Source organism: Macrobrachium nipponense, chromosome 23 (assembly GCF_015104395.2).
Source record: "Macrobrachium nipponense isolate FS-2020 chromosome 23, ASM1510439v2, whole genome shotgun sequence".
NCBI classification, from domain to species: domain Eukaryota; kingdom Metazoa; phylum Arthropoda; class Malacostraca; order Decapoda; family Palaemonidae; genus Macrobrachium; species Macrobrachium nipponense.
The window spans coordinates 54,410,561-54,425,692 of record NC_061090.1 but is presented as its reverse complement, the minus strand read 5'-3'; the positions used below and the strand labels follow the sequence as shown (position 1 = coordinate 54,425,692).

General features: G+C 34.7%; 1 protein-coding gene across 3 annotated transcripts; it reads right to left on the bottom strand.

The window, feature by feature from the left end:
- On the bottom strand, window positions 1-13,757 carry LOC135200975 (tRNA (guanine(10)-N2)-methyltransferase homolog). 3 transcript variants are annotated; one of them, XM_064229761.1, is made up of 12 exons: window positions 13,603-13,757; window positions 10,018-10,083; window positions 8,159-8,247; window positions 7,563-7,719; window positions 6,977-7,054; window positions 6,224-6,340; window positions 4,908-5,082; window positions 4,479-4,582; window positions 4,228-4,369; window positions 2,811-3,024; window positions 1,738-1,864; window positions 1-542 (listed from the first exon to the last, which is right to left on the bottom strand). In XM_064229761.1, the coding sequence occupies exons 1-12, from the start codon at window positions 13,678-13,680 to the stop codon at window positions 309-311; spliced, it is 1,581 nt and encodes a 526-aa protein (XP_064085831.1). In that variant the 5' UTR covers window positions 13,681-13,757; the 3' UTR covers window positions 1-308. The 3 variants fall into 3 exon arrangements, with proteins under 3 accessions (XP_064085831.1, XP_064085847.1, XP_064085838.1); XM_064229777.1 differs by lacking the exon at window positions 13,603-13,757 and adding an exon at window positions 13,572-13,590; XM_064229768.1 differs by lacking the exon at window positions 6,977-7,054 and having other exon boundaries at window positions 13,603-13,756.
- Between the last annotated feature and the right edge of the window lie 1,375 nt (window positions 13,758-15,132).

Sequence of the window (15,132 nt, the reverse complement as noted above, 5' to 3'; positions counted from 1 at the left end):
TTTGGACAGTAAAGGTTTATTGTACTTAAATTTCATTGTATAAATGAGCCTCTTAAAAACATATTTACAACTGAAAATATACCACTTTCTTGCAGATTTATTTTTACACTGATAAGTCTGTGTAGGCAGTTATTCATATATACGTATATCCTGATTAAAAAAGTAAAAAAAATTCAACATATATAACTTCATTTCAATTACTGACACATTTCAAAAGATATTAGTTTTCAAGATTTTCCACAGATATCACAAACAAGAAAAGGCAAACGTTTGTAACCTTTTTCAGAACTAATCTTCTATTGACTAACTCAGTCAGATATTTTCCTTTTATTAGTGTTTTCACTTGTGGATACAAAGTTCAGTTCTTTACTTTTCCCAGTAGTGTTCTGAAGTCGATAACCTAACCCTTGCCCTCGTTTATCTCTTGGAAACTTACTTTTTAGTAATGCCTTCTCTTCTTTGGTCATCTGAGAAGCTTGGAAGAACTTCTCACGAAAGTTGGAAGACATATCTGCAACATGAGCTGTAGCCTCCTCCCCTAACTGGAAATGAATGAATGAAGTGATAGCCTGGTTAGTCATGAGTTTCCTCTTTAAGTCTTTCATCACTTGGTCCTCAAAATTGCAAGAAAAATTTAATGCATGGCACAGAGAAACTACCTATTAAATATTATAGCTCTTGATATCAAAGGACTTATGAACAATGTAGCTGACTGATTTGTCATTATAACTCATTCCAAAGTACCAAATTCATGTGGAGGAAAAATATGAAATTTGCTAGAACAATAATAAGAGACTATTTTGATCAAACATCCTCACCTAATAACCATCACCCATCCCCATAAATATTCTAAATCACTACTTACTAAAGAAGTAAAATGTCACTAACAGTAACGAGAAATACAATAACAACGAAGGTATTAAGGTATTATACCTTATGACGATGAACAGCTTCTTCAAATCTTATAAGTTATGCTAGAATTGCAAATATCTTCTTGAAAACTTTTTGATAAAGGGTAATATACACATAATTGTGTAATAATTTTTCTAATCTACTATAATCATTGTTTTGGAAAAAGCCCACTCCCTCCACTAACTGATATGTCATGAAGAACAGTACTACATTGATCTTCATTCTAGATTTTTAGGATTCTTGGAGAATTCATGGCATTTTCCAAGATTTACACACCTGCATTTTACATCACCATACTTAAAAACACTTGTAGCCCTCTGATGGACTAAACCTTGCTTTTGAACAACTATACTTAAACTTTGTTCCATTAGTTATAAAGTACTGTTATCACCTTGTATTTTCAGCTATGAACATTCTCTGATCATAAATGCAAATTTCTTCCCAAGGACTGTTAAAGCTCACTTGAGAAAATCCTCTCTTTCTGGTGATGGAAGTTTTATATAGGAAAATTAATTATATTAGACTGCAGAGAATACCATGCAACATAAGGTAAACTATATGTCAAGTCAAAGCAGACCAAGGATGACTAATATGTCACAATTATGTGCATAAAACTTAATTGAAAAGGATTCACATAAAACTAAGAAACTAGTTCTCACCCAGTACTATGAGAAACTTATTTTGTGAATAAATATTACTTCAACATTTTTCTTGCTATACTTGAAATATGATTGCTCCCGTTTCAATGAGGAAATATCATATGTACTGGAAACAGAATGAGTTTCCAAAGTACTACTAATACATACAGTATACTAATTGACTAACCTGAGGTTCCCTCGTTTTCTTCAGAGTAATGAGCCGTCTCGATGAATGAACATTCAGAATCTGTTCACAATTTGATACTAATTCAAGGCAAGGATGGGAGGGAACCAAATTATCCATGTAGTCTTCTCTGAAAGATACAATACACAAATACCTTTACAATAAATAATGTAATATACGTATAATGAAAACATCTGGAAAGGATTCACATCACAAAAAGTAATGCTCATGAAGAAAAAGTAATACATGAAAACATATTCAACAATAAAACAAATGTATAAATCATATTTAATACAATCTCAAAAATTATAACTGTAGAACTAACTAACTATATCTGCTTAATCAACAAATAATTTTTTAATGACTTTTCATATTTCATGAATATTAATCACTGACTAAGATGACCTTGCATTTCATTGCAACCTTACACATACCTTAATTTTAAACTAGGCATTTATGTAAAATAAATCTATTTATGCAATAATTTTTTGTATACAAACCCAACAGCTATGGTATATATAAGTTCCTGTTTCCCAACCCTACTGCCCAAAGACATGATTATTCTGGGGCACTCAAAACCATAAAATGTGGCTAACTGTAGATAATGGATATATCTATATGTTTGCTCTAAAAACAATTATCTTATTTTCTCCTACACTTTATCCATCTTCACCACGCCTTCAGAATTTGATCCTCAATAACTTCTGACCAGATCAATTGGACAAAAATTCTACCAAACAAAGGTATAAGGTAGTTCTTTTCCCGTATGAGGAATAAGTACTCACATTCAACCTGTTTTCTATATGTTATCAGTTTCTCTGTAGTGACTAACTAATGTTTCATTACTTGCATCTTTGTAGAAAGAAACAACTGCACCATCTAGCTCTGACTGCTTCCCAGTGAAGCGAATGTCCAAAATACATGTTCACTTTGAAATGACTACTGATATCTAAAGAAAATTAAACAGGAATATTTGTGCATTCAGTATTATTATTCAAACATTATATTTCTTATTACTTTTTTTAATTGTATCAACAAACTAATACATAATACATTTTATATTAAATGTAACTAACCTGGATACTGGTAGCCAAAATACAAGCCTCCCACCAGTTACTAAGCACGATGCTGCAAAGTCAATTAAATCCTTAAAGACCTCTGACAAACTGTAATTGACCTTTGAGGGGAAATGTACAGAGCCTGATGGGCAGTCCTTTGTTCCTTCTCCATTAGGCTTTGGGCATTTGTGACTTCCTACTCGTTCAGTTGATTCACGAATTCCATACGGGGCTGAAAATAATGTGCAATGTGAAAACTGGATTTTTCAATTTACACGATTCAGTTAGGAAAAAAATAGTTTAATTAATTGTAAATATGACAGAAGATATTAATAAGGCTAATTACGTTACATGTATAAAACATTGAAGGAGTGAATTACGTATTAAATTACCTGTTGTAATAACAAAAGGCCGTCTACATTGAAAACCAGGGTAATCAGTAATTTACAATTATTATGAATACCTTCACACACAAACAATAAGGATGCACTCATACTTTATAACCACCATTAACCTTATATCCAACCCTGCAACACAAAGTGCCCGTGTTAAATTCTGCCGCTCATATCTTTATTGCACTTTTTCTTCTACAAATCTCCACTCATCACCAGCCCCTAATCTCTAGTTCTCATTCAAGTAAGTCTGGGTCTTCAAACTTTACTTGTGGCCACAGGAAACCAGTTGTCACTATCACATACCATCCTCAACTATTTAAGGAACCTCTGTAATTTCCAATGTGGTATCATTTTTCATTCCATGGTGCTTTGAGATGCCTAATATGCTTCTTGAAGCTTTATTCTTCAATCGACAAAACCTTTTAGATAGTTTTACTGTTAGAACATGGTTCACATTCACATACTAACACTGATCTTCCTTATGTATAATTTCAATTTTGTATACAATTTTCAATCATTTTGTTTACCAAATCTTATATCACCTCACCACAGGAATCCACAGGTTAGCTCTAAAGCAGTTTTGGATTGCTAATATAATTAGTCAGAACATTTACAGGTGAGTTAATGACCACCACAACTCCTGCTATTAGAGTCAAATATAAACTCAAATTGCAGCTGTAATATCCTTTACTATAGGCTAGGCCAAAAAAATATCACCAAGTGGAAAAACCCACACTATTTAAGTCAATGAAAAAGCAATACAGACTCCAGGAATCAAATCCACAACAAATTTCAGGTTTTAAAGAGACCTTTCACCACATATATGTTCTCCACTATCAAGAACTCCAACCCCCGAAATAAATTCCAGAAGTTCAGGAAGCACCTCACAGCAACTTGGTAGTACAGTACTATTTTGAGAAGGTTTAAACAACTTGGGTTATGACATAACAATAAAATATTACGTATAGGCTTGTTTTTCACATTAACAGACTTTTACAATTGTATCAAAACAATTATTCCTTAACAAAAAATATACTCACGATCAGTTATGATTGCATCAACAAAAGGGATCCTCTTCCAAAAAGGATTTGAGTTGTCCATCACTGCCACATCTAAAAACTGAGACTCCAGACCATACTGCTTGAGATTACCCAAAATACTCTCGCCTTCTGCGCGTTTTTTCTGAAAAAATAAGACAGTGAAATATAGGCAATCTGGATATGGGAATACCTATGAATCAATACTTGAATGAAACAATTAACTAATAAAAAAAAAAATGGAGTTGCCTTACCTGACTGTGTCGGGTTGGTTTCGTTCTAGCATGAAGTGTCAAGTAATCAATATCACAACCCCAAACATGTGCTCCGAAATGTGCTGCAGCTACTAGTACTGATCCTATTGTACAAAAGTAAAATTAATTTTTTAAATATTTTAATCTTCAAGGACTATTTCCCAACATACCTTTAGCAAACTACAACATAGGTCTTCAGTTCCTAATTCATAAGCTTGTTAAGTTTCTAATAATATGTAAGTCTAGAGAGGATCTGATTTTCATTATATTAAAGAAATATTAGACATTTATGGCCCTTGTTATCTCTTACAGCCTTGTTTTTGGTACTTTATGGCATTTAAAAAACACGGAAATTACCCTTGAAGATAAAAAAAACAAAAAAAAAAAGGGGCCAAAAGTACTTGAAAACTTAAGAGGAGAGAAACAAACCTGTACCAACAAATGGATCTACCACAATTTGGCGAGGCTCTACTTCAGCTAAATTAGCCATAATAAAAGACAGCTGTGCATCCATGGAGGTACTTCCTATGTATGTGCGACGCTTCAACGAATATTTATCAATTAGATCCCTTTGACCATCAACAATCCATCGCCCAAGAAAAATCTGTAAGATAAAAAGAAAGAGTTTGACCTTGCCAGTTTCTGTAAAAAAAATAACCCCCTAAAATAAAGATGATAAAAACTTCTTAGGCGACCATATTTCATGTTAAATAAGAAACTTCATATTTCCAGTAATAAATGTTAAAAAAAGTGTTTTAATGCAATTAAACATTTAATGCTTTTTTATTCATGTAGATACTTTACAGTAGAAAATAATTTTCACAACAAATTTAACAAGAACAGCACAGGAAAATATTTAAAAAGCTTTTTGATATATGCAGCAACACACAGCAGAAAATAACCTAGACCTAAACTTTAACAAGAACTGCGCAGAAAATTTTTTTATTTTGTAAACATTATATCATTGCAGTAACAGGTAGTTATCCAAACTATTAAATTACAATTCTTAACTTTTGTGAAAGATTTGTTCTTAAGAATGAAATATGGAATTTTCTTTAGAGATTGGAGCACTTCAAAAATTTAATACCTGGAGAAAATAAAACTGATGAAGGTCCCACAAAATTTCTAACTGATTTGTTCCCAGAGCTAGACTTTGGCACTGAATGGAGTTTAGTTACTCACAAAAAACAAACACAACTAGCAATGTTGACATGAATTTTATGAATACAGTTCATCCAACTAAAGGATTACACAAATGTGACATCTTTAATCTAAAATTCCTGGGCATCATGACATCAAAGATCACTGATTACATTAGTACTATAGTATTTGTTTAGATTCCTAAAACTGAAGCATTCAATCAATTCCTAACTCAAAGTCAAAAGAACTATTAGATAGTCACCATAGTAAGGTGGTAATTCATTCCAAATTTCTTGAAAAACTGATATTTCAATTTCAAATTGTAAGGTTATTTAAAATAATCAGTTGTAATATGTACAAACAAAATTTATTTCAACCCAAAGCATAAGGATCTAAGTTAATGGAAATTATATGTACAAAACAAAAATTGCATTAAAATTTTTTAATAGATTCAGTTAAAACTAGGTATGGTTATCAATTATCAAGATATGTTTATCACTGAACCTCATAACTAAATCCTAGATGTTGTGCACCTTTCACTTTCAAGTATGAAATTCTAAAAATTAACTTCACTTTCAAGTAAAAGATTCTATAAATTAATTCACCTTAAATGGAGTTTCTGGGGTCTCATTTGGATGCAATCCATAATACTCAATCATATGAAGGGATGTGTCTGGGTTGGTCAAGTCCACCTTACCCTCAAAAGGTAGATAACTCAAGGACTGTAAAGAATATTAATATAATGTAAGTCACAACTCAAGGACTGTAAAGAATATTAATATAATGTAAGTTACAACTCAAGGACTGTAAAGAATATTAATATACTGTAAGTTACATGATAAAGCCCAGTCAAGTCAAAACATCAATAAACTGAGTACGTAATGCGTATGGTATGCAAAATTTTAAGTTTTTCATGTTTCCCTGCTATAAACATCTTAATTAATCTATGCATATTGTCTGATAAGAGTACAAAAAGTAGAGAGCTAATTATATTATACACACTGACTGTCATGTCAACTTTTGACATACACTAGCATTACAATAGTATTTACCAGAGAAGTAAAAAAAAGATACTCTTTTAATTATTGTAAAATCCAAACAATAATAAGAGTCCCAACTAAAAATCAATTTATAAAAAAGTATATTTACACAGATCACATACTTAAATGCCAACAACCATTAAAGAATTAAAAGATAATACTGATATCGTAAAAATTAACAAAAAACTTTTACTGAGGCCACTGTTTTTCCACTGGATAGACAAACACACTACTGACACTTCCAAATAGTAGCCTACATCTGGCAACTGTTGATAAACTAAACCTGTACTTTTAACACATGATGTCCCCAGTACATACCATGGACTCACAAGAGAATTCCTTGGAAGAATGTAGAATATAATGATGATAACAGGTATTGGCTCCTGTTCCTTGTTTCTGGGGATTTGAATATACTTATTTTTCACTTAAACAATTCTTGTAAAAATATCTTTCAGCATGCAACGTCTAGTGTTGTTCTTGACCCGTTAGCAACACAAAAGTCTTCTGATTCCCCACCCTCTCCTATTAAAAGGCTAGGATACCCTACTTCACCATCCTGGCTCAATCCATCTTCCTTACAACATGAACATCTTCCACCCTGAACAGCAACTCAGGCAAATATAGTTGAATAAATATAATTCTTTCAAATTAAACCCATTTTTCAATAAACACTCATCTGTCTACATAATAAAAAGTATTATAAATTGTAACCCAAAGGGATACCGGGACATGTGAAGAGTTTTTAATCTTCTTTTGTAGCATTTCAAAGGAGCTGCTGACTGCGGGATTAGGCAAATATAAACAAACTGGGTTGTATTGAACTGATGATTTCATTGCTAAAAATTTGATTTTCTCCGTAACTGTTTCCACTCATAATAAAGACCTAAATAATCACATTTCTTACCTCAATTCTTTGAAGCTTTTCTGAATTCTTTAAAGATCGATTAAACGTTTCTACTCGCACTTTAAATGTCTTGTCATGACTGACATGCGGCTTCAACAGTTCATGAGGCATAAGTTTTACATTTGAGTGAAGTTCTTCTTCTGAACAGCCTTGGCCCCTGCAACACAAGAAACAATACCCATGCAAAAACACACTAACGACAGTAATGTAATTGTACATAAGTACCTGATAACTTGATGAATTTTGAGAAATTTGTATACTAAGAACCTGCGCAGTGGATCAAGTAAAGACGCTCCTCTACTTGCAAACTTTCAACTTATGAACTTTCAGAAACATGAACAACCGTGGTCATAAATTAAAACTGTATTTTATTGTATTACCATAACTTGCTTAATGTATCTAATATATTTAGGTTTTATATATCATTTGTATTAATAAATACTAAATATAATTCTCTAAGATGAGTGATTTACAATACAAAGGTGAACCAGGCTATTACAATTAATTACCTGTATTCTAGATTGCACTGTATTTGAATTTTCTACAGAAAAAGCATGGCATTGGTAGGTATCACTGCAAGATGGCAATATACTTACCATAATTCATAACATGATCTGACAAGCATAGTACGAGACATAAGCTTTCTTGCATCATTTTCATTCTTCATCTCTACTATCACATATGGCTGTAAAGATAAGTGTGCTACAATAAGAATACAATTCAAGAACACAAACAAGAATTTTTATTTCAGTAAATTTCTTTTCCTACTAAATACTTTTGAGTGCTAGAATTAAAGGCATTCTTTGATTTTTCATTCTTGGCTGTCCCGTCTTTAGTTCTACACATGAAACAAACCATTTATTCCATATTTTACATTCCCTTAAAAAATTACTGGCAAAAATGGTACTATAATACAGTATTCTAAACTTCATTAACTGGCTTGGCACTGTCAGTGACCAAAATTCAAGCATTAGATTGGAACTTTAGACCTAATTTTAACCCAAATACTTTACCATTAATTCATTAACTATCTTATTTCGATCTGATAGGATACGTTAACTATGTAAAATATTGGGTTTAACTTTATCTGCAAATTCCCTTTATGCCAGAATACCTTAACTTGATTACCGCAGTTGACTCTATTTGTACTGACAGATGTCATACCCACAATCATTATCTATTTATCGAACAATTTTAAGCAAAAACTTTATATAAACTTTTTACAAATAAATTGAGCACTTTATGAATAAAAACAACAGTTTAGTATAATGCCCTACACACTGGTTTACAGCAGGGAACAACTTACATCATTTTACATACGTTAAAAACCTCTGTATACCAAACTTTCAACTTTCAGTGCCACTGTGTTTCCTACGTTAAGTTTCCTAGAAAAGCTCTCTCGGGGGTTAAAGGAAATAAAACACCAATTTCCAACCACTGGTGAGGGCAACTGAGCTACAAGGTTGTCCTTTACAATTTGGTCATCTCCATAATTCTCCAGATCTCCCAAGACATGCATCCTCTAATCCATCAACCTGGGCATTCTAGGGGTTCACAACTACGTGATGAATCTCATTTTGGAGTGGCCAAAGAAGGTACAGAGGATCAACCCAATTCTTTCTTTACATATATCTTCAACTACAAATCCTCAGTGACAGAACCAACAGACTATAAACCTAAGAGGGCTCTAAAAGGAAATCAATCCGCAGAGAGAGAAAAGGTATAGGAAAAGGTGATAAATAAATACATGAGTCAATAGAGAATAAAACTCAAATCCCACAACTGCAATAAGCAAACTATTTCACATTTCATTTGTAGCAAAGTTATAACTCCTCGTAACAGCAGCCTGCCTAGTGTGGCAAACAAATACAGTTGGTTAGGTAAAGAAGACTGCTTAGGATGTTTGCTGTTGTAGTATATTTTATACAGCAAAAACTGAACTCAATTCACATCTATGCTACAAGTCAACATTAAGAGTTGGCAAAATAAACTTGACTGATGATGCAACTCTATCTAAGAGTTTGAGACGAGAGTTAGCACCAGAAGATTACAGTGAAGAACAGTACTCCAAAACTGCCCTCTCAGAATATGGAACCTTTGTGGTTCCAGTCTTGCTCCTCAACAGATCCTCAATAGCATCAATAGCAGTGTGGTAAATTAAGATTATAACTGACCAGACCACATAAGCCCTATTCTAGGCTCTTACATGGTTGGTTAGTTGTATGAGGAGTTTATTAGTGGATGAGGGGTGAACATAATAGGAGCAGCAAAAGAAGTTTGACAAATTGTTGAAAAGAGACTAAAGGAAAAATATGAGAGTAAAAAAGCTAAAAGCAATCCACAGTAAAACTATATATATTGTATACCTATTACCTAATTATCATGAGATATAATTAAAAATCTCTTGACATTATTTTTCTTCCAAACACAAGGGCTGCAAGATAGTAAGACTTACATCTTCTTTTGGTTTGTCTATCCACTTGACAGGAATTTTAAACATCGATGCTATAGACACAAGTTCCTGTAAATAAAAAATAATGTTAGTAAATGACTTTACACTACGGGAAAACAGAGAAAAACTAGTAAATTTGTTAAATAGTTACAAACCATCACTCAGCAAATGCCCTTTTTTTTTTTGCCAATCTTCCTTGCCTGTTGCATGATCCTTCCTGGTAAGCACCATCACCAAGCAATGGATCCACAGCAAGGTGAAGGGTCCTCATAATGAGACTTGTCAGAGGATCATGACAAGGTAAAGAGACTCTATAGAATATGTACTAGTGATTCCTGTGCCAGAGTCAAAAGCCTACAACCAGCTGTCCAAAGCTAAATACAATGACTACCTTCAGATGAGGGTAATGCATAAGCCAGTTGACACAATCACTAAGCTCTACGGAATAAATCTTCCAGACAACAAGCTGAATTTGAGATGGTAGATGTTTGAGAAAGAGGTGGCGAAAGGCATAGGCCTCCACCCCAAGATATACTTTGGTTCCCTAGTAAAGGAGAAGACCTACTGATTCTCATGGAGGCCTCGAAAATGCCAATCACTATAGGGAGGAAACCACAACTTTTGCCCATAATATGCTTGGCCAAATTTTCCTAACTGTGAACAGGAGTAAACTAGTATCTTCAAGTTTATCTGTCCGTTTCTCCTGAACTACACAGGAAGCACTGGAAGGAGCAGGAGTGAGAGAGGAATAACGCCAGAAGAAGAAGACCAGAAGAAGAAACAAGAATTGACAAAGTGACTTATGACCAAACCTACCTGACCATCTAAATACATGCAATAACAGCCTTTCGCATCTTCTGATACTTAACTAAATTATTCCTTTTCATCAGACCACACCAAGAGGAAATGACAACATGCCCACATAAAACCCTTGTTCATACATAATCTAACACTTATGTATTTCTCTACTTGCTGTAGATGACATAGTTGCAAAAAAGAAAACAAGCTTAATACCACTACGGTTTAAGACAACATAAAATTGTCAAAATTATTGCAGATGATTCAAACCACAAGCACAAGGATATGACAATAAGAATTTTGGCAAGGGAGTAAACATTCCAATTCCACCTGGCAGGAAACAAGTGACTACACAGTCCATCCAGGTCAGCCAAGTGTTATTTTTTTGTTTATTTTGAATGATGATCACATGGTCACACCTAACAATACAAAGATGTAAGCTAACTTGAACAGTAGGTAGGATTCATCACCAGCAACATATTTGTATAAATGACCCATAAAATTTTCAAACAAAACTTATTATTTTGGTACAAAACCATCACTTTACAACTGCTTTAAGCAAGTCAGCTTCTCCCATAGCTACACAATTGACGGAGCAGCAGCGTAGCAGCCACCTCTCTTGGAACATGGCCATTCCCAAAAAAGAGCTTGAATTATGCCATTATTTTGTAATTTAGGAGAAAACACTTACTATGAGAGGAGCATAGAGGTCTCGGTGGACTGCCTGGATGGGCCACAACTCATGACTGGTGCTCATGGCAGCAAATCCAAGTACTTTTTTGGGAAGGTTGCCACATTCCAGAATAGGTGGCTTCTAACTTACCACTTGGTCATCTATCCTAGTACGGGGTAAAACATCATAATAGTTGAGCAGCCTGGTTCCCGCCAGTTGCAGACTGAGACAGGCTACTGCATTTCTGCTTCGGCCCCCTGGCCAGGTCAGGGCACAGCGGCCTACGTTAGGTTAGGAAGGTAAGATCTGGTTAGGCCAGGCCCTGGCATTAAAGGAAAAGTGAGGTCTACTTATGTATGAGGAACCTGTATCAGTCCACGAGTGGCAGGCAGGGTGCTCAACTTTCGTAAAGTTTTACAAAGCAAAAACTAAGACAGCCTAAACATAGGGTAAATGACCAAACAGCGACATAGCGGCTGCCTCTCTCGGAACGCGGCCACTTCCCGAAAAACCACTTGAATTAGGCTATGCCATTATTTTGTAATCTAAGAGAAAATAATTACTTCGAGAGGAGTGTAGAGGTATTGGTGTACTGCCTGGATGGGCCACAACTCATGACTGATGCTCATGGCTGCAAATTCAAGTACTTTTCCGGGAAAGTGGCCACATTCCGGGAGAGGTGGCCGCTATGTCGCTGGTCGGTTGTTTACCCTAGTAAACAAAAACTAAGACAGCCTAAACATAAACAAATACAAAAAAAAGGGGTCGGCGACCGACAAGGATCAGTTTCATCAAACCCTGACCCATTCATAAAAAGAAAAAATACGAACTGAATATTGGTACAGCAGCCGTATCCCTGATTGCGATAGATATTGGTACGGCAGTGAATTACGCATGCGCATACCCTTGTTTACCGCGGCCGCCTCAGACACATCAACGATAGCAAGAAAATTACGAACTAGCAACGTGAACAGTGTAATAATACATCAGTTTTTGCTGAAAAACAGATATTTTTAGGTTTCAACAAGCTGAAATAGGCAACAGACATCTAGGAAGAGTCAAACTTCCAGAAATTGTATATCCGTAGGTCACGAACGATCGAATCGGCCCTGAAAAGAGATCCGAAGAGGAGATTCAAAGATTTTAAGCTTAGTGCGTCCAATATGGGAAACATACTGTTAATATAGACCTGATTTGAATCATTATACTTACGATTGATTAGGCCGTTTACCACAGGATCGACTTGATAGTTTTCCATACTACCATGAATACAGCAGAGCACGATTTCTGTGTACTTCAAGTCTTCTTTGAATCCTTTTTGGTGCTCTTTTCAGGGCCGATTCGATCGTTCGTGACCTACTGATACTTTACAATTTCTAGAAGTTTCACTTTTCGTAGACATCTATTGCTTTTTCAGCTCGTTGAAACCTGAAAACATCTGTTTTTCCGGGAAAACTGATGTATTAGCTATTACACAGTTTAGAGGAGATTCAGAGAAAATAGGTATGAAGTACACAGATAGATTAGTTTAGTTTTATTTTTCATGTATATATAGTCAAAATCTAAGTATGTTTAAATACCTATTATTGTGATTTTTTATATTTTCATTTACTGTCAAAATGTTTTGGTGCTTTGGTGATGACAGTATGGTGCTTCACTTTGACATTTTGAATTGAACATGTTCAGCGAAACAATTCAGTTCAACTACTATTACCTATTACTACTGTCGCTGATCCTCTAGTGCCGTACCTATAGCTCTTAGCAACAGCGTACGGCAACTGCTGCATGATTAGCAATTTGCCGTACCTACAGCAAGTCAATACCTAGGCTAGGTAACGCAATACAACACCACTGACAGAATCTGACGTACCCCCAATACACTATTGTTAGGTATATTTGTAAGGCAGAAAGTCTGAAACTGACGCATGCGCAATTCACTGCCGTACCAATATCTAACGCAATCAGGGATACGGCTGCCGTACCAATACCTATCCTGTCCCTAAAAAATAGGCTAGGCATAAGAAAATCATCGCTCTCGCTACTTAGAACATTTAGGCTACTAAGTTTAAAAGATAGGTATATTTACTTAGGTGAAATAACCACAAAATTAGTCTTACTGGAATTCTGAATTCAATGTGTTCATTGGCGCACCACAATAAATACTTTCGCGCCGTTTGCCTCATGATCGAAGTCATGATTTGGGAATCTTCCTTCTTCGTCGTGGCGGCGGCGACTCGTAAACACAGGTGTAGTAGTAATAGTAGTAATAGGCAGAACGTGTCCTTGAAACGGCACTCATTTGCTTGTTTGAATGTTTATTTACTTTTTATTTTCTCTGTGGGCAGTTATGCTATTCATAAATTCTACCTTATCTTTAATTTGCCGTCTAGATAGATACATAAAAATCAATATCTTAGCAGTTAATTCGTCTCTAAAGTCTTGATATGTATGGAAACTATAAGAAAACTGCAACCCAGGGGAATTGCGTTTTTTATTTGTAAGTAATTGTGTAACTTCCATAGAAATAATTAGATCTAAATACTAATGGTCAATGAATATGCGTGTGAATATTCCAACCACAAGCGGTGGCGTGTTACAGGAACTGGTTGTGACGTCATATGGCAACATCCGCAAGCGTCGAATTGCTCGGTAATGGTACTTTGTAACAATTCTCATGTATCATGCACATCAAAATTTGCGACTATTTTTTATTAGGCAAATGATACATATAAGCTAGCTAGAATTGATTGCCAAAACAAAGGGATTTAATGCATGTTTCATGTAGTAAAGTTTGCAATGACTGTCGTTAGTTACAGAGATAACCGCTAACTGCTTGTCTCCATTTGGAAATTTGCGTTCCTTAAAAAAGTATTACCGCTACTCAAAGGACCTCTTGTCTTTTTATCTGTGTAACATAATTCACATCTGGAATATTTCATATATAGTTTGACCTTATTAAAATCGTTATTATCATGAAGCTTTGATTGGGACATCATACCTCACTAGTCTAAAACTATTGGAAATAAAATCAATTGATTTTAGCTATCGAATTCATTAAATCTGTGGAGAACTTATACCAGAGGGAACTACTATTGTTGTGTGTGTCTGTTCTAGGTAAAACAGTTATTCGAACCTGAGGCATTGGTATATACTACACAAATACAATCGAAATTGAAAAGATAATTATTTGAACCTGAGACTTTGACTACACAAATACAAACAATCGTAGCTGATATTTCTGTTATCATTCAAATCAAATCCTTTGAGCCAACTATACAAGAGCTGAGAATGTTCCCTAAGTGACATAGACTATTCGCAAATGAAAAAGAAGGAAGTCATTTTTGCTTAGCTTTGCATGGTAGCAAAGTTGTTCCTCTGGTACTTTTAGCAATGGTCTTCTTAGCTTCAACTCATCATTATGACCGTTCTTTTCTCTACAGTACACTGCTTTTGAGTCTATTGGTCAAAGCAAGGGACATGTCTCATATTAGATGTAGTAATTAAAAAAAGAATTACAGGATTTCACTGTGATTAACAGTATGAAACAACATACCACTTTAGATTTTTGCAGACAGCAGCCTAAGTTTAGGAACTAAGGAAAAGACTGCTGTGGTTTGTGCTATATTTAAATTCAGTAGTTCCCCTTG

Bases quoted from the DNA above. Each gene is read 5' to 3' on its own strand.
- LOC135200975 (XM_064229761.1), bottom strand. From the start codon at position 13,680: ATGACTTCGATCATGAGGCAAACGGCGCGAAAGTATTTATTGTGGTGC. The intron at 5,083-6,223 runs GTGAATTAATTT...TTTATCTTACAG, and splicing joins CCCCAGAAACTCCATTTAAG to ATTTTTCTTGGGCGATGGAT. The intron at 4,370-4,478 runs GTAAGGCAACTC...TTATTTTTTCAG, and splicing joins AACCAACCCGACACAGTCAG to AAAAAACGCGCAGAAGGCGA.